The sequence below is a fragment of the Pelmatolapia mariae genome, linkage group LG8, assembly GCF_036321145.2.
Source record: "Pelmatolapia mariae isolate MD_Pm_ZW linkage group LG8, Pm_UMD_F_2, whole genome shotgun sequence".
Lineage (NCBI taxonomy): Eukaryota > Metazoa > Chordata > Actinopteri > Cichliformes > Cichlidae > Pelmatolapia > Pelmatolapia mariae.
In genome coordinates this window covers 22,268,481-22,293,816 of record NC_086234.1, presented here as the reverse complement: position 1 = coordinate 22,293,816, position 25,336 = coordinate 22,268,481, and the positions used below count along the sequence as shown (strand labels likewise).

General features: G+C 39.6%; 1 protein-coding gene across 1 annotated transcript in view; it reads right to left on the bottom strand.

Annotated features, from left to right (window-relative positions):
* The window catches only part of antxr1c (ANTXR cell adhesion molecule 1c), a 37,457-nt gene that overhangs the window by 3,390 nt on the left and 8,731 nt on the right, over positions 1-25,336 (bottom strand). Inside the window, exons 2-17 of the mRNA XM_063481554.1 lie at positions 22,429-22,500; positions 21,108-21,179; positions 19,740-19,821; positions 19,586-19,616; positions 19,424-19,497; positions 19,205-19,273; positions 18,651-18,731; positions 16,040-16,100; positions 14,691-14,789; positions 14,429-14,498; positions 10,925-11,003; positions 8,739-8,834; positions 8,606-8,644; positions 8,378-8,479; positions 8,104-8,271; positions 6,861-6,941 (exon numbers count right to left, since the gene is read on the bottom strand). Of these exons, the coding sequence (XP_063337624.1) occupies positions 6,861-6,941; positions 8,104-8,271; positions 8,378-8,479; positions 8,606-8,644; positions 8,739-8,834; positions 10,925-11,003; positions 14,429-14,498; positions 14,691-14,789; positions 16,040-16,100; positions 18,651-18,731; positions 19,205-19,273; positions 19,424-19,497; positions 19,586-19,616; positions 19,740-19,821; positions 21,108-21,179; positions 22,429-22,500 (1,276 nt within the window). The remainder of the gene's footprint in view (positions 1-6,860; positions 6,942-8,103; positions 8,272-8,377; positions 8,480-8,605; positions 8,645-8,738; positions 8,835-10,924; positions 11,004-14,428; positions 14,499-14,690; positions 14,790-16,039; positions 16,101-18,650; positions 18,732-19,204; positions 19,274-19,423; positions 19,498-19,585; positions 19,617-19,739; positions 19,822-21,107; positions 21,180-22,428; positions 22,501-25,336) is intronic.

Genomic DNA, 25,336 nt, shown 5'->3' with positions numbered 1-25,336 from the left:
ATCCTGTTTTCAGGTCTTTCACGTTGGTTGGACCCCAAACTTAGTCCAGACTGAAGTATTAACAGATAGTCACGGTGATGAATGATATCTAATGGCGCCTAGCATTAGCAACCACGATGCTAATGTTTACAATGAAATATCTAACCAGCTGTAATAAGGCTCGTCTTGAAATGCTCTCTTTGTCTGATACAAAGAAATCTTGTAAATAGAGTCATGGAGAGAATGACTCTATTTTTTTTTTCTACCTGCTAGCATGCTAACAGGGCTTTAAATGTAAACCAAACATCCACAAATGAGCACAGTCAGCATATTAGCATGCTAACTAAAACCACCATATGACCATCCTCACAGAGCCTTTTGCTGCAGACTCCGACCCCTTCCTAAAATCACACAAATTTTATAATTTACCCTTCTATGCGTTCACACTAAAAAGCACAGCTGCATGAAATAAAGAGTAAAAATAGGACAGCAACCTCCTTGTGACTTGGAAAAGTTGGTGGTGGCGTTTTGTTTTGCTCTCTGAGACTGACTGCAGGTTGTTGTGGTGACCAACAGATCGCACAGAGGTTAGGGATGGAACGCCCTAAACTTCTGAGACATTTTGATTACAAGGCAACTGATCAGGTTACCTTGAGTAGATAATCCTTCTCCAAACAATCACAGTTAAACTCAGATTCACTGCAATCATTCTCAGACATACTACCAACATGGTTACAATCAATCTCTGTCAGTCTGTCTGTACCAATGAGCTCAACTCATCTGCATCTCTTTGCAACTGGTCACAAAGGACCTGTGTCATTTTGCTGTTAATTTAGGGTAAATATGATCTTGGAGCAGTTTCCATCCGTAGGATCACTGTAGCATAGCAACAGCAGTAGTTTTCAGTCAGTGATGGTACGTGAGGTGGGTTTTTTTGTGTTTATGCATGTTACGTTCTCATCTTCAGGATAGAAAAATATAATATTACTTATGTTCATCAAATGCAGCACCTGCATGGAATTTGTGATCCAATGCTGCTGTACCCATTTCCAGTAATCACACTACCTTGCCAAAATTCAAGCACTGCACAAATAAGTTAATAGAGTATTACATGGAAAAGTACTAAATGAAACATCTGAATTGAGACACAGAGTATGTGTTGTTAAAAGTGGTATTTTTTTATGATAACATGGAAAATACTACAGATAAAAAGCATCTGATGCAATATATAATACATAATCTATACATGAGAGTTGTTTTAGATTAAAAAAAATCTGGAGGAAAAAAGTGTCTAATCTAAAGTAGGCTACATCTGGGCTAAGAAGGCATCCGAGCTCAGGTCATGGTACAGTCACTGCTCTTTGTATGCTTGTGTGTGCCAGTCTGTGTGTGTGGCCAGCTGGTGTTCCAGATTATGCTTAAATCCCCGCTTTTACGCCCCCACTCCAAATTATCCCTGCTAGTCCAATGTTCTGTACCGAGAACTGTAGGTCCGATTGCCGACGGTCCATATGGAGAGAGAAGATTAGGGTTAGAGGCTGGGGCTGAACTGTGCCAGAGGTGGTAAAAGTTAGCAGTGAAGCTGGAATACTTTAACAGGTTGACTTATCAGGCCGTAAAAGCAACAAATTTACTTTGACAGAAATTGCATTTTGCTTTTGAGCTACTCATAAAATGTTACACCAACCACTGGTTTCAGCGAGTTCACAGAGGTCACTGTTACCAACGAAACTCTACCCGCTGCATAGCTGCATGCGGTTAGCAGTCAGGGTGGAATGAAGTAATGTTAATCTGCTAATAAGCAGTATCAGCGACTTGAGCCGCAGGTCCCTGGTTTTACATAGTGGAAAATGAAGGAATGGGAAATGATGTCACTTGTAAAACTCTAATGAAAAAGACTTTAGGCACAAGGGAAGATGGATTTTGATCTTTAATGATAATATAATGTGACAGTGTTGCAGATAAAGCACGTCAGTGAGTAAAAGTGAGACACAGATAGAGAAAAATAGCCAGAGAAGAAATGAAAGACAGAATAATCCAAACTGAACTGAGAGAATTTCCCATTCTTAAGTTTTTCCCTTTATTCAAGCCAACCAACCTCTCCTGTCTTCTTCCATTTAGCAAGAACATCTTTGGATCTACAACAGACTCCACTCTGGCACTGATGTTGACGTTCATCAGAGTAACTTAAAGCTAAGGGATACTTTAGATGTTAAAAATAAGGTAAATATATAAAAAATGCATGATGCAGATTAAGCAGTGTCTTTTTCAGCAACACATACATACACTCATCAGCCACTTTGTTAGGTACACCTGTTCAGCTCGCAAATATCTAATCAGCCAATCTCATTGCAACAACTCAGTGCAGACATGGTCAAGACTACAATTAGGGTTTGATCCACCATGCAATACCAAGAAAGTGTTTGATTTGCAATGGATTTATTTTTCAGCATGACAATGATCTCAAATACTCCACCAATAATGAAAGCACATCTGGACAGACAAAAAAAAAATGCAATGAAGAACTATCAGTCGTGGATTGGCCTCCCCAGAGCCCACACCTCAATGTAGCAATCTGGCATCATCTAAACAGAGAACAGAAAAACGCAGCCAACATCCAAAGAAGAGTGTCTTTCAAGAAGCCTCGAAAACGTTTTCAAGAAAGGTGTTTGAAGAATAACAAAACTCATTAAACTAATTACACTGTGGGGGGCTGTATTTAAGTATTTAACTAAGAAATGTTGACATTTTCGTATGTGAATTTTGTTTCAATTTCTTCATCCTTAATCCATCTTTGCTTCTTGAACGTCATTCTGTTAGCACCCAGCTGTGGTTTGAACCTCTCAACATTTTCCTGGATTAAAGAAAGCCACACTCGCTTGGTCTTTTTCACTGACCTCCACCACTGTCTACAGTCTTACCAAGGTCATTAAATTGTCTAGGACAACGCAAAATGTATGTGTGTGTGTGTGAGAGAGAGATTTGTTCGGTTGGCTTCTGAAGACGGGCCTGGCAGACATCTGCCAAAGGCATTACCTCATGTCCTTCAGCCAGCTAAATGGCTCCCTGTGGAGCTCCGTGTTTATGTCAGTGAAAGACAAAGAGGGGAGGCAGTGTGGACTAGCTCTGCTTCATACTGTACACTCTGACGTCAGTGTAATGGATGCGGTTTGGTGACACACATTCGCATAATGGCTAACTCCGTTCTCCAGTTTAGAAACTTTTACTGTAACTCTTCAAGTACACACACACACATTCTCACACACTGCTGCTGCAGTATTTTTCCACGGTTAAAAGCAGGCCTTTAGGGATGAAAACTCACATATGGCAAAGAGTCAATACTACTGCATTCGACAGCAAATCATATTTCTGTTATTTCTGATTACTTGACAAACATAAATGTCTGTTATACTTGAAAAAAAATCAAATACCAGTTAAATAAAATGCTTAAAAACAGAGTGATTTATCGTCACACTGGAGATTTAGCTATGCTGCTGTCTCTGGCTGAAACCTCTTTGGGAGCACCAAAAATTCCTCAAACATCCCTTTGATGAACAATTTAAAGAAGCAGAGATGTTAGTAGGTTCACTGCTGAGCGAGAAACAGTAAGTGTAGTCATTGCTCTATAGAACACTACATATTTTTAAGCACTACAGGATCCTTAAATAAATTTACCTGAAGCTCAGGAGCACAAACACACTTCCTCTCTTTAACCCTGGACAGCTCATCTGAATCACAAATGTGGCTCTGGTATCACCCACTTGCCAATTTGAATGGCATCTTCTTTCAGGACCAGCTGTCCCACTAACAGAACAGATGCTGGTTTGGGTATTTTTTTTGGCAGAAGGTTGTTCCTCACCAAATAACCTAATTTTAGTCAAGTCAGTCAATCCAAGTCTTTTGCATTCATTACCATGAATTCATCATCCTATATTAAAAAAGCACAATCATGTTTGGTGTTGTTATCTCATTTAGTCGTGGCCGATGGCCGCCCCTCCCTGAGCCTGGTTCTGCTGGAGGTTTTTCCTTTCCACTGTCACCAAAGTGCTTGCTCATAGGGGGTCATATGATTGTTGATTTTTTTTCTCTGTATGTTTTATTGTAGGGTTTAATTTACAATATAAAGCGCTTTAAGGCAACTCTTGTTCTGATTTTGTGCTGTATAAATAAAATTGAATTGAACTGAATCGTCATACTTGATCATCACTGAATGTCCTCTGACTTTTTTTTTAGCAAGGGAAAGTTTTAGTTCTATATTTTTTATATAATCGTGTTATCAGTGAAAAGAAAATGGAACAGCTAAAAAAGATTGAGACTGTATCTGATCCTACTGAGCAACTGCGTGGGTGTCTGATAATACCAGTGTTTCTAGTAGAGTGATCACAATCATTTCGTTATCAAATTAACCGTCAATCAGATGCTTTTGGATTAAAAAAAAACAGACATACACATTTGCTTTCTTATTTGTTTTGATATAATAAATAGTTCTCTCTTGGTCAGAGAGTTTTTGACTGGTCCACTGCTGTGTGAGGACTGTAAACATCTGTCTGTGCAGTCTACAGCGTACAGGTTTAGACTTTGTGTCTTAATGACAGAAAATAAACCAATGAGCAACCAAGCAAACTGTGAGTTTTCTGACAACAAATAGGAAACAGCTTGTGTAATGCTTGATCATTAAAATATTTTGGGTTTTTTATCATCATAAAAAAAAACAGGAAGTTGCATAACCACAAAAAAATGAGTTCACTGTTACAGGACTGCAGCCGAAGTCAGTCCCCAGGGTGACAGTCATGCTGTTGCAATTAGCATAAAGAAACATGCATGCAGGAATGCAGATGGAACTCATTTAGAGAGTTTTCTTATGGATATGAATGTGTGCCAGCTTTGCAGTGAGAGACTGTAGATCTGAAAACCTCAGGATGAAATTGAAAACCACCAGCTTTTCAGGTAACATAAAAAGGAATGAGGTGTCTGACTCTTGTTTCTGCTGTTTCCTCTTTAATAAAAACATATTATTCTGCCTGGAAACGAGCTGGCACGCTGGCCTGTAGGCCTGCTTCTTTTGTTACAAACCACAAATGACTGGTGGAGGCGACATTGTTGGAAAGAGAGGATTTCTTCGACAAAATAGGCATTGCGTCATGTTGAGCTTGCCCGAGCAATCATCATTAAAAAAGCTTTTCTGAGTAAGAGAAATTTGTCATTAAGGAAATCTCTTTTTATCCGTGTGCCAGGTTGTCTTTGGTGAAGATGGAATTCTAAGCTGAGGGTGACTTTTTTAGGTCTTGGAGAATCTGAATGTTTATGTGGCTGCAAATTCTATCGCTGTACATGTTCGTTGTGCCCAGAAAACAGTCTTAAATGTGGAATTCCTGCTAAAGAAGATCACTGGAAATTTTCTGCTAATAAGGCTGGATTTTAACTAGTGCTTTGGACGGGTCCCGATCAGCAGGAGAGTCAGCTATGGAGAGGAAAGAAAAGAAACAGGGAGGAAACAACTGGCAAAAGGAAAAAGGTGGAGAAAAATCAAGGGAGGGGAAAAAGGAAATGCTAACAACTGTATAAGTCACCAAAATGGCTTTGAGTCAAACCATAGAGAATTTGAGAGTAGTGCAACACAGTTATGATCTATCATTGAATTACAAAGTGGTCTTTAAGACCAACAGAGTTGAAAATAATATGCAACACATTTAAACATTAAAACGGTCTTTGCTAAGATTGTCGGAGGGATTTAAAGCATCCCTAGAGAGCTTCCTCTCCCAACATTCAGCCCAAACTCTTATCTAAGGCTTTTTGATAGAAAGGCCCCAGGCGTTAAAACTAAACCATGTGGCTTATCTGTGCTGAAGAAGAGAGAATTTTTACCAGCTTACACGCACGAACACATCACAAAACTCTCCCGTTGAGCTACAAGGATGTGAGCTGCGGTTAGGCTTAACATCCGATTTATGGTGTATAATGTGAAGCAGGTGTGAGATCGAGGCTAGCTCAACAGCATGGAATGGGCTAGCTGAGGTGTCAGCCAGCACAGCCACACCAGGAGTGAATGAAGTGCGCTCACAGATGGTGGAAGGGAGGGCAGGGTGAGCAAACAGCACAGATGAGCTGGACACTTTTAAAACTGCACCACTTCTCAGCCTATAGTGGATCACCGCTCAACTTAGACACTCAATACGCACTTGGTCAAAACTGTACAAGTAAATGGATACATTCAATACTAGTGAGTTAGATTTGTTCCTACTAATTGTTGCACTTTTATTGCAGCTGACCAGTCACAATGTTGTGATGTCATAATTTTGCAACAATCAATTCCAGTTTCGTTATATAGTACCATATAACAAGACAACAACAATTGCTTCAAGGTGCTTCATATTGTAAGATAAAGACCCTACAATAACAGAGAGAAAATCCAACAATTAAATGACCCCTTTGAGCAAGTACTTGGCAACAGTGGGAAGGAAAAACTCCTTTTTAACAGGAAGAAACTTCCAGCAGAATGACGCTCAGGGAGGGGCAGCCATCTGCCATGACCGGGTGGGGGTGATGGAATACAAATTTAACAGGCAAACTTCACATGAACAATGCTAAACTAGGCTACTTCTGACTGCCCACTGATCTCTAAGCAACTTTGCAACCCAATTTGACCATAGCTCCTCCTTTTATGCTGAATGTGACTTAATGAACAGTGTAGCTGTTGTCATTGACAATCTTTCTTACTTTTGAATTCTCGCTGTCCAGTGAAAAAAAAAATTCAACAAGATGACATATATGAAACGAACATATAAAAACATGACATATAATTTAAGATGGAGAGAATGCAGTGAAGGAGGGATGACCTTGCAGATGAATTCTTAGACATCTGATGAAACAGAGATACTTACATGATCACCGGGCTGGGGTCTCATCAGAGAGACCTGGTCATACCCACGGCGGAACAGAGCCCAGATGGCGTCCAGTTTCCCCTGAAAAAGAAGGAGAGGAGCGAGAAGTTAAACAGCTGGCCAGATGTGAATTGCACACTTCTCCACACTGCAATCTATCACCTAATAAAAGACTGCTCATACTGACTTTTCTATATCAGCAAACATTTGGTCTGTGGTTCTTTTTCAAGGCCGAGACCAGGTTTTAATCCCAAACAAACACCACGGCAGCTGATTTGACTGATTAGTTCCTTCCCCTCTGGATAAAGCTGCTGAATCACTGATTAGTCACAAAGACTGCTGGATATATTTTAGTTAACTCCGGTCATGAACGCTTTAACCTTTAGCAACATAAAGCAATTAATAAAGCATGATAAAACACACGATCTGCCAAGAATCAGAGCGTGGGCTTACTTCTCAGAGACAGGAAAGAGCTGATCCCAGCTAAAACAACTGTAGGAATCCAGCGTGTATTTTACTGTAGACAGTATTTAACATTTGACAGAGCTGAAGGGCAAATGTTTTGAGATAAAATCTTCTGGATTAACCAAATAAAAAAATGCTAAAAGATGTTGCGTTTGCTTGGACAAATAAGCAGTGGTGGCATGGATCCTAAGTGCACTCACATATCAAAACAAAGTTTTAGAAAGATGGAGCCAGCCACAGCCCAATTTCCACATTCAGTGATCAATTTACAGTATTTACCCCACAGTTCAGTGTTCACATTCACCTTCTGTAGATGCTGTTAGGCTGCTGTGAATGAATTATGAATGCAGCAGTGTGTACAGATAACAGTACGCTTACTGTATGAAAAGCGTCACACAGAGTGGTTTTATTTTAGGAGTAATATTTATGCTGTGCTGGCAGTCTCACTATGGGCATGTGTTGGTGCTATGGCACTATCAACTAATTACATGTATATAGCATGTATATACATGTGTGCTGTGTGCTGGGAAACTTCTGCTGCCCTCATGCCTTTAAAAAAAGTCGGTGGGTGAAAACTCAAAAATGCAAAGTGGTCTGAGTGTAAACAAAGCACATTTTTGACTTTCTAAAAAAGGAGGGTTTTTATGTAAGAGTGGTGAGCGTGAATTCCTGAACTAAATGCAAACAGTACGAGCGTCTATACGGGATAACAGAGTGTGTGGGTATATTTTACATTACAGTGTCCCATTGTGTGCTGATTCTGTGAAGCTGTGTTTACCCGGATGGGCGTGTACCACTTCCGGCTCTGAGGTGGCTTCTTGTTCTGAGGTTTCTTAGGTTTTGGCTCATAGGGTTCGTACTCCTGCTCTGGCATTTTCACCACAGCGTTCTTTGGCTTTTCCAGCTTAGCCCCCTCCTCAGTTGAACCCTTCCCTCCCCAGCGCACCTACAAGACGGTAGACCATACAAAAACAGAAAAGGTCACTGTAATCTGTTGTCTACAGATTTAATCGTGACTTTATTTCAGCAGCGTAAATGCATCGTTTTGACACCTCCATCCTCTTGATTCCCCCAATTCCTCTTCCTCCATAATATGAGGCATCCACAGTGGGCCACTTCTTTTTGGGAAGACCGTCGTCGTCGTCATCGGACTCCTAAACACCGGTACACAAAAGAGTTTGTCTTTCACAGATGAAATAAAGGTGCAGGAAAGTCTTGGGATATTACTTAGTTAGGCTGTATTTATGTGCATGTGTGTGTGTGTGTGTGTTTTGACTCACAGGCTCAGGAGGAGGTGGAGGAGGAGGCTCTTTGATCACCTTTAGACAAATAAGAGACATGCCATGATTTTAAAAAGCTCATCCATAACATCAATGCAAGTGTTTATTTGTGAAAGTAGTCGGTGTTTCTTACCACAGTGCAGCAGAGCGGCCAGAACCACCACAGGAAGAGCAGAGCAAGGAGGAGGAACAACGCCAGCAAGGTGATCAGGAGAATGGTGCCATCGAACTGGAGGGCAGACACAAACACACGACGCTAGAACATTACGACAAGTGCACCGTGCACAGGCACTCATGTTTCACAGGCTGGACATAGATGCTAGCTAAAAAAACATGCAGGCGCCATATCTCCAGGAGATAGAAGGAAGATGGCAACTGGCACAACACCTGATAAAAGTAGTAGTACAAGTAAAAAGGGAAAGTAACGCTGACAATTTTAAGATACTTGTAAATTATTTTACAAGTACGTCAACTACCAAATTTGTGGCATGTATACATCCATAGCTCTGATCTGGGACCTCGCTGCCCTTCTTCACTCATGCGTAAGGTGCTAGCCTTCCATGTATGTGCATAGAAATCTTGACTTTGTACTCGATTTACTTGTTGTGTAGAGACAGACAACACATATATAATAAAAACAGAAATAATAAGAATAAGTGCTTCCACTTTTGGTACTAGCAGGAAGGTTTTTGTTTTTTTGTTTTCAACTATAACTAATATAGTTATAGTTGATATATAACTATATTATATAGTTAAGTTGCTGTTAAGTTAAGTTGCTGTTGCTGACCAGCAACAGCAACTGTGACAGGAGTAGTGGTAGAACCAGATGTAGTGACTGAATGCTCGTATTATCCACAGTGGTAGTGCTGACAAGAAGAAGTAGTACAGTATTTTCAGCACTAATAGCAGTAGCGACAACAGATTAATCATAGCTGTGGTATGACTGATTTGAAGGAAAATAGTAAAAGCATATAGGCTCTAATATTCCTGTTTTTCTTTCTCGAGGACAGTGGTTAATGTGAGCTTTTGCCATCCCTGAATGAATCCTTATGTTGACATTGCTCGCTTTAAGCTAGGCAGACGTCCGCTGGCCAAACATGGTTCTCATTAGAGACCACAGATGAGGATCACATGTGGTTAGACTTTCCCCTATCTATCTATCTTGTGGCAAAGCTGTGGAGGATTTATCTGAACTCAGCAGTGGGGCCCGCTGCAGAAAGCACGTCACGGAGCCAAATGATTATTTATTAAAAATCACCCGGATTATGATTTCCTGTGACAACAACTTAATTTGCAGAAAAGTTAAAACACTAGATGGTGGGGTGGGGGTCATGGGGCAGGGTTACTGCTAGCAAACAATGCAGAAAATTTTAATAGTGGCCACATCTGCATTTTGCTGCTTTTTCACATGTGAAGTGCGCGTTTTCTCCCATGCAATATGGGTGTTTTTTGTGGGCTAAGTACAAAGGCTGAAACCCCTGAGTGTGACACTTTGACAGATTCTGGGGAAGGGATGCAGGGGGTCAGTGGGTTTGTGGCTTTTGCTTTCAGCTTTGATTCAGAGACTCCAACTTGCATGTTGTTTATTGCACCAGGCCCTCCAATCTCCAGCTGACAACTTTCCGTGCCTTCTCGAGCCTGGTGTGACTTCAGTCTATATGTTTTAGTTTAGTGCCATGAGGCAGCTAATTGCAATGGTATGTCTAATTGAGGTCTCTTTATCGTGAACCACAACACAGTTGTTTAAATGTGCAGCGTCTTCGTGGATATGATGCTGCATGGATGGAGGCGGTGCAGCTTCAAAGACTGCATATCTTTTTGTTTTTTGGGCCTATTTAATATGTTCCAACATACCAACTTCATTTAGTTAAACTGCTTTAAATTGCATTTGTTAACTTTCATGGACTGAAATGCTGCTCCGTTTCACACATGCACCACCTCTAAATAGCAGTACCAAGAGTGCATCTGTCACAGATGTTTCACCCACAAAACTAAAATATTAAACCGGGAACTCCAAGGTCACCAAGCAGCTTCTTTAACCTTTTTTTGTGTCTGACACAAGGAGGTTCATAAGGTCTTTGTTGGGTGGCTCATTGCTACCAACCTCTGTGGTTTGGCTACCAAAAAAAAAAGGAGAAAAACAAAACTGAGAGTGGAGAAAGCGAGACAACAGACTACTAAGAAAAGAGAGAAATGTTGGAGAAAGCAGAAGAAGAAGCAGAAGAAGAGTACAAACTACACAAACGTTTTTTCTTTCTATTTTTTCACAGTTAAAATCTTTGCAGTGTCCCTGCGTGGATACATGAAGCTTCCACTTACACACTCTGTGGTGGTGATGTGAACGTTGCTGCTGATGAAGGACAGACCGTCGTTCATGCTCACTTGGAGATAAATCACCCTGAAACAACACACACATGCACACGGATGAAGGAAAGGAGAGTAGATCAGTGTTTGGGTATAACATTACAATCCACGCTAAGCGAATTTAGATCGGTTTATTTAGTCTGTCTGAAGTTTTTCCAGCTCAAGCTCGACTTTGTTTGATGGGAATGATGTCATTTAAACTTGGGTTCGTGCCAAATAACGTCACCAAACTGTCTGCGAAAGGCGAGGTGGTTCGTTACATGTGAGAACGAAATCTGAACCAATAGGGAACGACCACAAGAGCGGAGGCTTATGAGCTGAAAGTGACAGATTTTTAGCTTAGGAGAAAACTGAAATCTGAGCAATTTCTTTTCTGCAGTAACTCGAAAGAGGTTGCTTTTGACTGTTTCCAGCTGCGAAAATCTCAACCCAGCAGGAGGAAATGTTATTAAAAACTCTTCCTAATAGATGAGGTATGCGCTGAGTCGTGTGACTCTTGTTTACGAGCCCCGTATCACTTGCAAATTGTGCAATCTGACTCCAAATAAACCAAACTTCTTTTTTTTTAAAAAAAGAAAAGAATCGGCAACGGTTAATAAACAAAGACAGAAAGTTTAGAGTGTTTTCATGTGACTGATTGTGCAACACAGCAGGCATGGCAGCCAATCCAGGGAAGAACTGAAAACACAACCTGCTAGTTCGGGCTATTTTTTTATGGTTCTGGACAGGTTGCGTGTTTTTTTTTGTTTTTTCCAAGAAATGACAACATGCTAAAAGCATCACGAGGAATAACAACAACAGCCACTTCTCCTCTTTAAAGGCAGTTCATCATATCTACTTGGAACTACAAAATAATTTGTTCAACAGATCTCAAGTAAATTTTTTTCTCACTTCAAAAATGTATAAACTTGCCAAAAAGAGTACAGAGTACAGATTTGTGTCTGTATTCCAGTGCAAACCATGTAGGTTTTCCTGAAGGCCTGAATCCCTTCTCCCTTTGAGAGGTGAAAAACAATTCAAGTGACCCCCAGAGACCTCTTCGAAGCCTGTTGTTATGCACTTCATAAAAACATGGATGAAAGGCATGCCTGGATGTGAAAGAGGCCTGACAGATAAAAAGAAGGTGGGTGTGGACAGAAAGGTGAGCTGGGTTAGTGGGTGAAGTTCATGATCAACATCATACGGATCGTGCTGATGACAGACATCTGGACACGAGTGGATTGAAACCTAAAGATAGCCTAGACCCGAGCATGCTTTTGATCACTTCTGCATGGATGCCGACTCCGTCTCCTTAGTTCAGGTCTGGACATCTGTAGACAGAGTGTGGTATTAATAGCATCAGTCCACGTATGCATCCTAGCTGATCTCAGTGGCTGACTGACGGCATTTTAGTTTCCATATTACCAATAAAACCAATAAAAATTTCATTTATATAGCACCAAATCCTAATGCTAACTAGTGCATCTGTTAAGGGCTAAATAGAGATTAAGTCCTTTTGATATGTAGCCATGTCATCAAGTTTACTGCAGCAAAAAATGCCAATGGGAGTAAAAGGCCAATGACCATCACTAATCATAGTGGTCTGTAGTATAATGTAGTGTCTCATAAAAGGAAACTATCACAAGAATAAAACGCTAGAGAAAACCTGGGGAGGAAATGTAGGCTACTGTAGTAGACAGCTGTTAAGTAAGGAAGTGAAACAGACAGGAGAGATAAACACCCACTCACACTTTTAGATGCCCACAAAACATGCAGTATAGAAACGATACACTAATTAATTGGTCAAGAACCTACTTTATTAGTCTGAGTTTCAGAAGAGTTTCAAAACCTCACTAAGAAGTTTTTACACTGCTGAGAATCATACATAAACACACATGGCAAGGCCAGGGTAGGCGCTACATAGCTTTGATCTGCCGAGGCTGCAGAAGCAGACAGCGCAGAGGAGTGATGATGGGATCAAATAAGGAGGTAATGATAAAAGACAGAAAAGAGAGAGAAAAATAAACAGACAGGCAGGCAGGAGCTGTGGTGAGGTTTCACAGAAACTAGCAAATAGGTCAAAAAGAGCCAGCCTGGCACTAAAAGCTGCAGAAGTGGAGTAAAAGAGAGAGTCTGGAGGTGAAGTGTTTAGATTTGAAAGAACTTGAAAGTTTACAAGTGCTAAGGTAAGATCAGAACAACAAACAAAGATCCAAATGAATCTAATCAGCGGGAAGTTGTGGGGATGTAATGCCACCACATCTGCTTTACAGTCCTTCCACCTTCGACTGAAGTTTCAGTGTCTGAGCCATCACTCCAGGTTTCCTAAATCTTTCTCCAAGGAAGCAAATCAACTTCTCTCTGCTACCGTACCACAGCCAGCACAAACATTACCTCTAGTGTTAAATAAAGGAATTTGTAAACAATTATAGAAATACAAGAAGTACCCTAAAAAAGTCAAGAAAGTAAGCGTGAGAAGAGAACCTCTGGTATTAGCTGACAAGGTCTCGCCTGCCTACTTTGTGTGTTTAAAGTCTTTACCACCATCCACTCAACCTTGTATTCTGTGGCCCAGTGTACTTTTCTTCCCATAAAGACTTAGGTTAGAGAGGTTTGTGGATTGTTGATGTTGGAGCATAGTTGGGCTCTAAAAGGAGAACACAGCTAGCTGATGAGAAGCAATTCTGGCCCCTTCTTGGGTTACACCGAAAACTCGTGTGACCGTCATGTGGTCAAAGTTCGAGTAGGCCAACCTCAGTTGTCTTAGTTTTCAGAGCCCTTCATTGCCCCTTTGAACACTGACAGAAACATTTCTTTTTAATGCCCTGTGATCCTGAACTTTAAAATGCAGCTCATTTTTTCTATTGTAATGTTAATCAGCTTCATGAAACCTCAACAAGCACAGAGGCCTGATTTGAATCTCATCTAAACTTGGACTACAATAATTTGAAAGTCATCATACCAGAACTGATTCATTTTTCAGACACTTTAGAGCAAACTTTAAACAAACTATTGACGTGGTATCAATTTACATGCAGATATGGAACAGTGTTAGCTTTTATTAGGTTTTTCTTCTTGAGGTAGTACTTTCTATCTGTGTCTACCAAGAATTTGCTTTAGTTTTCACTGCTCTGTTCTAATTTACGATAGAACTAAGACGTATTTATGAAGGGTTTACCACTGAATATGCTGCCACAGTGAGAGAGGCTCTTTTATTTTGGTAAGCTCTACTGGGATCAAGAATGGAGGAATCTGGCCTCGGATGGGGATCATAAACAGCTAATGTACAGCAGGCGTCTTATGGTCTGTGCACATATACATGCGAATATATTTATGTGTTTCTTTGCCCCAGAGGCAAAGAATGTGGTCTAAGATGCACATGGACGACACTGAAGTATGAGCACTTATGCTTGAAAGGGTGATGAAAGGGGATCTGCATAACTAAATGAAATCATGAAGTTATAAAGAAGAGGGACTTACTTTCCAACTTCATCGATAACAGGAGCTGGACACAATAAGAATGTGTCTTCTACACCAGCTGGCTTTTCATCTACAAGAAAAAAGAACTGAGCTATGTGGCATGTATGTAGCATGTACAGACAACATACACGAGTGAAAAGTGAATTTTGTTTCTTTGTGAGGGTTTCTACTTTTTCTCATAGAAACTGTATACTAATAACACACGCATCTGTCACAGTTCAGCTTGATTTATATTAAGGAAACAAAGCATAGGTGTACTCACTGATGGTGATGGTGTCATTGATTTTGAAGCTGCAGAGCACCTGGTCGATGTTTCTTGCATGGAGAAACCCGTTCCCTTTCACCACCACTTGAAAAGACTCTGGTTACACAAGGTAATTTTACATTTTAGACACTTGGCAGACAGTCTTTGCTAAGAAAAATCTGACACTTTATTACTTTATCCTAAACGAAGCTCACTTTCCTGTTTAATGTGGCACAGTTGCACACCAGCATGGTGTGATTTCTCTTTAATAATGTAGTATTATTTCAGAAAAGCCAAGAAGCCTCCAGCTCAGCTCAGCTTATCAGTCTCACACAGGTCGTTCTATTTAAGCCTCCCCACAGTTGCTGCGCGTCTGCAAGCTGCCTTGCAACCCACCCTTATTGCAGCTCCTGCTTTTCTTGCTGTTTCTGACTAAATCAGTGCCAAATCTCCTGTTATTAATGTCCTCCCTGGCTTGCACTTATGCACCTTTGCAAATACAAGGGTTTTCTCCATCTTATCCATGTCATAAGGTGGATGAGAAAATAACAATATCTTGACTGTAGTGGACCTGAGTGAAACTGAGCTTATTTTTCCACCATTGTCATGGAGAGAAAATAGCATGGGCCTTAGTCTCCTTACATTGCTTTAAAATACAATAAAAATGAATAATATAAAATAAATAGGACTAATGTCTCTGCTGGACCTTAAATAGTTACAATGTTGCCTGTCAAAAATTGAAACTACTGTTATATATCAGCCATATATGTATATAATAAGGATAAATCTGTGAGGCAGCTTGCTCTAGCAGCAGGCCATGGTATAATATTCAGTGTGAAGTTAAATAATTTCCCTCTTTATGGGTGCAAGTAATTCATTGCTTCATAAAACTCTAAGGCAGATGTGAAAAACAGTCAAAGTCCTTCTGCTATTGCCAGAAACCTTTAATCCAACCCTGCTTTTATCTGTTCATTTGTGGCTTTTAATGTCCATTTATTGTTGCTTTAACTGTCATAATCTTTCTCTTGGCAGGAGAGTAAAGAATGTTGTCTACTTTACATCATATCTGCAGGAAATCTCACCCCTTCCCCCCCGTCTCACGGTCCCTCCTTTTAATGAGACTCTGTAATATTATTCCCTCCATGTTACCCTGTCCCAGCAGATTTCCTGTAAGTGACCTGGATGGCCATAAATGGTCATTTCTTTCAGTCTGGGATTGTCATAATTCAAAGAAGCCGAGACCAGGCACCCACTAATGAAAATGACACAGTGGAAGGAGCAATGGTTTGCTGGCATATGTGTTGATGACTCAGGAGGGACCGAGTTCAAGCTGTAATTGTGAATGTGTGAGTTTTATAGCTCCTCACCTCCTGCACAAACACTGGAAGGCTCAGCTGCCAAAATTTCAATGCAGGATTTCTTGATGATCTGGGGGAGAAAAGACAGCAGTGATTTTTCCACATCTATTTTGATACTAGCCTTGTTCATGAGCCAAGAGCTCAATTAATATGTTTGGGTATATTTGGGAGTCATCTGATGTAAAATAATCCTTAATAATACTTATCAGTGTGTGTCTAAAAAACTTAAAAACAAGTTTGGGTTGGTTAAACCTCTTCCCAGAATACTCAAAAGTCTCACTGCTTTGCAAATACAGCTGAATACTTTCATGTTTTGATTTCCTTATTATTTTAGTACAATAATGAGTTTTTTTCCTGGTGATATTATTATTGAGTCTCTAATTTCGGTTTTTTCTTGATGACTGTTTTGTTCTGCATTTCAGTTTTGCAATGTGTCGTGGTTAATGTCTTGATTTTATCTATAACAGTTACAGTTCCCACCGTTTGTCTCATTTCTGTGTTTTTGTGTTGGTTCCTCTTTGTTCCCTTGTCTGAGATCTTGCTAAGTGTAAGTATTTATGTCAGTACTAGTGCTCTTTTAGTTATTTCCTGTTTCTTTTGAAAGATCTTATGTCTCGATTACCTCCATCAACCTCTAGTTCCCCATCCTGTTTCCAATCCCCAGTTACTCATGTGCATATAAATAATCCTGTTTTATTTTTGTCACATGATTTGTAATGCTTGCGAATCATTCCCCTCTTTGCAACCCTTTGAGATCTTCAGTTCTCTTTATGGATTTGTTTTACATCAATATACCTTTTATCCCACTTTTTAGCAATTAAAGCTTTTAGCTGTTGGATCCTCCGAGTTCTGAATCCTGCCTTTTATGACTCTGACTCTACGCTCTGCACATCTCATTGTGACAACATTATCATAAATGATCAAAGTGAGGGGACTAGTGTAACTTACTTTCCGATGGTTATGTTCTCCAATCGTAATCCTTTTACATCAGAGATGTTTAAAGCATTAATAAAAGCAAGACTTAAAAGTGATCGATCCTTTTAATAGGAAGTGAAAATCTTTTAAAAGAAATTCCAGCCTTAGATATTTTTCACAGGTTTTTTCTTTTTTATATAGTCTGCGTAATAAAACACAGTGAGAACACACGATGCATTCCATTAAGGTCAAGGAGAAATGATTGGGTAATTACATAAGCTAATGTTTTTAGCTATTTGACCGTAATCAAACTCTTGGAGCGACACTTAGGTTTATGAGCTTGCAAGCTACAACGGATTAAATGATCAAATGACAATCATTTCAGCTGGAAATGATCTGGTCACTGGCTAACGACTATGAGCTTACCTTTGTTTATTATTCGCCGAAAGGACGACTGTAGCTGAGAATATTGGGCTTTAGAAAATTGTGATTTAGCTGAGTATATTGAGATTTCTCATGTGATGTCATTGCCTAAAATTGGATGTGATACAGCCACAGATTTCAAGGGAAAATTACATATTCCCAGACTGATTGGCAGCCGTTCCTGGAGGTTGCTGGCTGTTGGTGGGTGAGAAAGAAGAGGGTAATAAACCAAAAATATCCTAGTGACAGCTTTGTCTCGGATTATCATGAGTGCCTGTAGATTCACGTCTGTCTGCAAACACTTCCAACTACTAGCTGAGTGGTATTAAACAGAAATGGATGTTTGCCTCAGAGCTTCAGCCAACATGTTTCAAAAGACACAACTTTCACAATGAAGTTCTCCAATTCCGGTTTGTATTGCAGTTCTTACATTTTCACTTCAGCTCAGAGAGCAGCTGGCCAGTGTTTGTAGACAAGTCCATCACTTCCATGCAAACCATGGGAGACCGCAACAATATCCTAGCGACCAAAGCAATCACAAAGAATGTTTCTGCCGACCAGCTGAGGAACACACATTTTTCCCAACTGACAGGTAGGTTGCTAGGGAAAAATGGGGGTCACTGATCAGTCAACAAGACCATGTGACTGGAGCTTTATCAGTCATTTTCCCAGTGACTGCCATCAACCTCAACCAACCACTCTCCACCAGTTGATGAATACTAATTTCACCCCCATGACCGGTGGTTGCCAGATGTTCATGAACAAGTCTCAAACCTGTGTGACTGGTCCTTTATTCACTTGATCCTACACTGTCACCGTGATTGTCACAGATCCAAAACTGAAAAAGCAAACTATTGCTCAGTGAGCTGATAAAAAGCTTTTTTTTCACCATGTTAGCTGTAGGAGAGAACGCAAGTTGAAGTAGCTTACCCTGCTTGAACTGAACTCTGACTGTGTGTGTTTCAGCCAGTATACACAAAGAGTTACAGTTCTGCGTGTTGCATGACAGAATACTGAGCAGAGAGTTGAAACCTAGACGAGTCAGTGCTCCTTTTAAAAGCTTAAAATTAGTTGTATTAACTGGTCTGAGACAAAATAAAATCTTAAAGAGATATTCAGTCATTATGAAATTGTACAATAGTGTTTTCAAAAGTCAGGTTTTGCTTTCAAATAAACAACTGTTTAAAATGACATTGCAGTGAAAAGGGATCTTATGTTGAATATGTAAATACAGATGTCTGAACGGAGCCTAGTTTCTCTGCAAGGAAAAGTGTTTATTTACCGAATCAATGACACCCCGCAGGGCGTGGAAGCCTCCCAACACAGGAAACACATGTTCAATGGTGTCTGCAATGGTGGCCAGCTACAGTGGGAAAGAAGTTCAGACAGAGGTACACAAACAGAAGAGAACAGAGGAAGGATTAACAAACTAAATAATCAAAGGAGGCTAAATAAACTTCAACAATGAAAGATGAGGCCATGACAAGGGGAAAGCTGCCTCAAATGCACTCATACTCATTTGAAGCAATTTCAGATGTTTTAGAGGTAAAGAACTGTACAGTAAGAGAACACTTGAAGAGATCAGAGTTAAAAATCACTGGAGTGGGTTCACAGGGAAAATGATGGGTTAGCCAATTTGCACAAGGGTCTCTGAATACACAGTAGTAAAAGCATTTTTTTGTAAGATTTCTTCTTTTGCAGAATAATGAGCACATGTGGTAGAGTACATGTCCTGTGGTGAATTTTTGCTTTTTTCCCTAATCAAATGTCTTATATTTGGGGGATTAAAGGGAATAAACTTCCATATACTGCACAAATTTGTTACATCTGAATTACCTGTGTCTCATTGAAGTCTTTGACACCAACACAGTACACAATAGCTCCCAGAGATCTGGCTTCATTCGCCTGTTTGAACAACAAAGGCAAAAAGTTGAGCAAACTCCAGAAAACTGTCAGTCATGAAGCCAATGAGAGCAATTCTGCTTCCAGTTTAGCCCTGTTACTGAGATCTAACCAGAGTCATCTGGAAAATCAGTGTTAGTGTGAATTTGTTACCTGATGTTGTGCATCTCTAAGCTGATGCTCATGTAGCTCTCCATCAGTCAGAGCAATAATCACGCTGGCAGTACCTGCAAATCATATACGCCTGTGTTGTAACTTCACCATGTGCTCCATTGTTGCCCAAAAAATGAGATAATTATGTTTATTAATGCTTACCAAAGTTCTCTTTCCTTATCTGCTGATTTGCCTTTAAATAAAGACACAGCACATTTCAGATTTAAACAGGTAATAGAAGGAGCCTTGAGTAGCTCTGTACTTAACAGACTGATTTTGCAGTGTAAAAATGTTACACATTACAGCACACACTCACAAGCTGTAATCCGAGGTGCATGAAGGTATCTCCACCGGGAACCTCTCTGTTCAGTGCGTTCAAACCCTTCGTGATGTCGACTCTGCAGAAAGTAACAAAGCAAAATTGGATTCCTGTCCTACCTGTGCATTTCTGGAAGCTAACCTATAGTACTGATTAAACTTTTTTGGTTATGGAAATACAGTATATAGACCTGTTGCCACTAATTTTCAGTCCAGTTCTTGTATAATTTGGCATACCTCAGCCTTTGTATGTATGTAGAGCAATGTGATTCCCAGCAATTAGCTGAATCACCTTGGCATATCTCTGCAGAGTATGCCAAGGTGATTCAGCTAATTGGTGGGTATCCCACTCTTAGTGCAAAAATACTATTTTATATACTATTTATCCACTAAACTATGTTATCTTTGCCAATTTCTTGTAGATTCAACTAAGGAAATGAGAACAAATAATAAGATGCTAATAACAAAGTGCCTATAGATACAGCTTAAAAGTTATGTGTAGACACAAAACTGGTTCAGAACTTTTTCTCAAAAATACTTTTAAAACACAACAAGACACCTGCACACCAAGCCAAAGGAAATAGTGCTCCGGGGATTCTCAGAGCACCAGTATTTTGCATCAGTTGCTGTTTACATTTTTGCTTATTAATTACTGACTCACTTGGGACTTCCTAGCACTCCTGTTTTCAGTTTTGTCTTTATTAGTTTAATTTACTAATATTAGCTTCTGGGGGATCCCATCTTGCTTACATGTATTCAATATTTGCATTTAAGAATTTTTTTTAACTGCATTAAAATCGTTGGTTCTTATGTGTTGTGTTCCTTTGAGCTGTGAATTTATTGACAATGACATATTTGGGGGCTTGTCCGGGATTTTGACCTATTGCACCCAACGAGTGAAACGTACCTCTAATTGATGCAAAATTTTGAACTTTTTGGCTTATTATCCAAGAAGGACACAAAACACATTTATAATGTATTCACATGTTTAACTAAGCAAAATATCTGAATAGTTTCACTACTTAAGGATTATTCTATTCTATTCTATTCTATTCTAAGCTATAGCTACTTCTGTTAGAAATGAAACTTGTTTTACACAATAGCGATTATCAGTGCTCTCATTCTCATTCTTGTCTCTTATTTAACAAATGTTATTCTGTGACAGTTCCACAGTGACATGGGCCAATTTTCAGTTTTATCTGCATTGATTCTGATGCAGTCGATTAAGTTTACTGTTGCATGAGATCACTTCGTGCTACAAAACGAAAACACTCAGCTAATGTTAGCTGTGTCTAAATACTGACATTAAAAGGTTGTATTAAATGGTTGTATTCATTGTAAGGTTATATAAGAGAAATTAATTCACCTGTTTTCCGTCAGTTTCAAAATGATGGACGCTCTTGAGGAAAATGTTATGAAGGACATCCTCAGCATAGGACTATAAATGGTAAAAAGAAAGAGCAAATAAAGCATCACACATATTATTAACGGTTCACCCAAAAGAGTGACCAGGAAGTAAAGATATTAGTATTCGTCCACTAAGGACAACAGCCTGTGTGAGCAATACAAACATTTCTATGTCATCTGAGATTGATCAGAAACAGTTATTCTAAGTAATAACAATAAAACACAAACAATATAACAATTTTCCTAGAAAACATAAAATAACTCTTCGTATTCATGACTTTTCTTTCTTCTCTTTTCTTCAACAGATATCTTACTGGAGACAAACGACTTAACTGATTCACTCCAGCAATCTGTGTTTCTAGCTTGAGATTGGTTATTTGTTTAGAGCACACAAAGAAGCCATATGACATGAAGTTGTTCCAGTGTGCAGGATTTGAACCCTTTGTTGCGTGACAGTGACATAAATGTTGATATTGAGGCTGCATTGCTGAATCTTCAGATGTGGAAAAGTTCTGTTTACTGGTGAAAGGAATTACACACACTTGAACTATTTGAAGCAAGAATGTGTGTTGCTTGTTTGAGACAGTAAGTTAGGACAGATTTGGATTGTTTAAAACTTTTTGCATAGTTGTTAAAAAACTACAGCTTTGAGGAGGAGCTGTTCTTTGCTATGACTAGGCCACAAAGCTCCAGGTGTTGTGGCCTTCAAATCGTGTGGGGAAAAAGCCTTTCAGTCTGGCTGAAAGCTGGCTATTTATTGAAACTTCTTGCTTTTAAATATATGCCATATTTTAAGAATGATATTTAAATTTTGAAATTATAGATGCAATATCTGCATCTATAAAGAGAGATGAGAGAGATCTTAGAGACATTTGGAGGAAAAGGAACTTTAAACTAAAGACAGTCCATCAAACCAAGCCAGCTCACATACATACATACATTTTAGCCTGTAGTCACTGACACAACTACTGGAGACTGAGTGAATCATCAGCCCGGATACTGAGTGACTTAGCATATGGCAAGCTGTAGCTGTAAGGACAGATTTTTTCACTTTACCAGAGTGACTACTCTGTAAAATGTGCTTTTCTCTTCAGTAATTTATATCTCTGGGTTCCAGGAAGTCGAATACGAGGCAACATGCTGTTTGAAGACTGACAATGTTGGTTCCAAATGTTGATCTTGCACTATACGGTGTATATCACCTATATTATCCCATTTATCTATGCAAATCTGTTGGCTTAATTGTGTCTGTTCACACACGCTCATTACGTGTCTCTTACCTTTTAAATTTTTCTGCTAAGTTCTTCACAAACTCATAGATTTCATTCCAGTGATCCTTCACACTGCCAGATCTAGAAAACAGAAAAAGGGAAAAGCACAACGGATGGCACATTTAAAAAAAAATGTTATATCAAGAAAAATGTGAGAAATATGACTCTGTTTGATATCATAGTAAGTGACTGTAGCTGTTCAAATAAAAATAAGAAAATTAAAACATAAAAAATAACTTCATAATTTATCTACTGTATCAGTTAGACTCTAACCTTCACATGCTAGAGTACTCATACAAGAAGATAAGAGCTTCGCTAGCCAAAAATGACAGGGGGTCTAGTCATTAGCTCCACAACATGAAGAACAAGCTGTATATATGCCAGGCAAAACACAACTGCTCAACCTGTTAGCAGTGCCTTTACTGTGTGTCATTTACTTGCAATAAAAGTACTGATTTAATTTATTTAATTAAAGTAATATGACTTTCATTCCTGAGCTGCCAAACATAACAAGCATCCTATCATACTCATTAGCAAGAAATAGTTAATCTAATACGCCATTTGTTAGTGATCCTCAGAGGGATAAATGTAAAACCTAATTTTGTTATGAATATGGATTATTTTGTAACAAAAATATGTGTGGTAATAGTCATTTGCGGCAGGAACGGGAGTATGATTTAGCAAACTCCTGTATCATTAATGTGGCCCTTGAGGATGAGGAAACAGACCGTGGTGATCCTCCATAAAAGTGAACTATCATAAAATGATACCCTGCGGAGCTGCCTTCATTTCCTCTAGCCAGACACCATGTGTGTTGTGGGGCGATTTTATTAAGAGCGATCATTAGGGGAGAGAGTTTTGGGCATAAAGTAACCAGTCAGTAGCTAGGGAAGAAGCCAGAGAGATAACACCTTGTAAGTGAGCCAACTGATGGTGGTAAAATTGGAAGAGGATGAAGCAGGAATTATTCAGTGTTATTTTCAGTACTGATATGAGTACGTTTTTTTTTGTTTGTTTGTTTCAATCTTTGTATGGGACAGAACAGCAACACCATTTTTAATTCAACTTATTCACCTGCATTCATCCGTGCAGTTCTCTAAGAAAGAGACGAAACACAAAGGCATGTCATATGCTTAAAGTGGAAGTTCATATCCTTGTGATGGGAGAAAATGGGAAACAGACTAAACACCCACTCTGTTATTCTACTTTCTAGCTGAATGAGTTCCTTGGACACTAATGGTCCAAATAGCTGTCTGAGACCTCTAGACACAACAAGGTGAATCAACCATTCCTTGCAAGCAGGTTTCTCATGCTTTAAGCTGATAATACTCATGTGTATTTGTATTTGTATTACATGGATAGCTAAACTTGCAGGAACCAACTTAGCCTTTCTTATAGGAGTTGGGTGTTTTTGAAAACAGTGCCAGTTGCATGGCCAAGGCTTGAAATGGAAATGAATTGTGACTAATGTTATTTTCCTGCAATAGCATGTCAAAGAGGTTTTAACCCCTGGTGTTTTTGTATTATTGCTTGGAAGCAGAGGGGTAATTATTGAATTTGGCCAGGATTTGGGGGAGGATAGAGCCAGGGAATACCAGGGAGTTTCCCATCATGCCTCAGTCATTCAAGACTTTTTATCGTGCCAAACCAGACTCTAAGCCTTCATTAAATGCTTTGTTAGATGTATTTGTTTTATATAATTTCTGTTTAAAGTAGGAAATAATACTTCCACTGCTCATTTAATATATCCAAGAGGCCAGTACAGCTGCCCACGAGAAACGCTGACATGTCTGACTTACAAAGCTCAAGACTTATTTTACAGCTACTGCACAGAAATTTCAAATATTGTCAGCGTGGTTTATCAGAACTTCTTTGACTCATACAAAAACCTTATCAAGAGCAAATGCTAGAAAAACAAACCAATTGATTGCTCAAATGAAGCCAAAACGCCTCCGCACTATCATATCTATGTATTATGTAACTCTGAGTGGTTTTACCCTTTAACTCGGAATGGTTACAAATGCTGGTCAACCGGGGAAAAAAGCCTCTTCTAAGCGTTTTCTCTGTGTTTTTGCAGTTCTGATGACATGACTTGCTCCCCCCACATCAAGGCTTACATTCCTGGGAGGCTGACTGAGCAGAGAAAGAGGACAAGACCTTACAAGCTAAACAAAATTCTCCCCAAATAAGAAGAAAAAAAAGGTCTGAGGTAGACTGTAGCATTTAGTTCAATAAAAAGTGCAGCGCAAACAGAAAGAGTCCCACATACACATGCAGACGGGTTCAAACCTGAAGGAAAGGCAGCAGCCAGTTTCTTGTGCAAATTGTTCCATTATAGCAACAGAGGAGGGGAGAAAGAATAAAAAGTCTGGTGAAATTTGCAGCTAATACTTGTGACGAAGTGTGGGGATCATTCTTGAGTATTTGCTTAACACGAGGGTGAATCTGAGGACATCCACGTTTGGTTTTTAGCTGCTTATCTGTGCTTCTGGACCACTGTGGCTCATGTTTGCCTTGGAGCAGTTGTGATTGTCTGAGGTGGCTACAGTCGTGGGATTGAGGCCTAGCTTGCAGTTTCACTCACCTGTCCAAACAGTGCTGGGAGAGGAAGTGGTCCTTTTCATTCTCTGATTCTTGATGACACCATTTTATACGGTGTCTTATTCCCACCACAATCCCTTGATCTAATTTTAATGACCTGAGTTGAACGCCGAAGTTTAGCAGTGTGCGGTCTGGACTCAGAAAGCAAAAGTTCAGAAAGGTGAGGGCCGGCCACAGATTGCCGACTAAGTGATGAAGCTCAACGGCGGTGTGAAGTTGTGTCATAGCAACTTGTCATAGCTGAGTGACAGTGTTTTCTCTGTACTAATGAGATGAAAACCATGTGTCTTGTTGTAAGCCATCTGAGAGCCGAGAA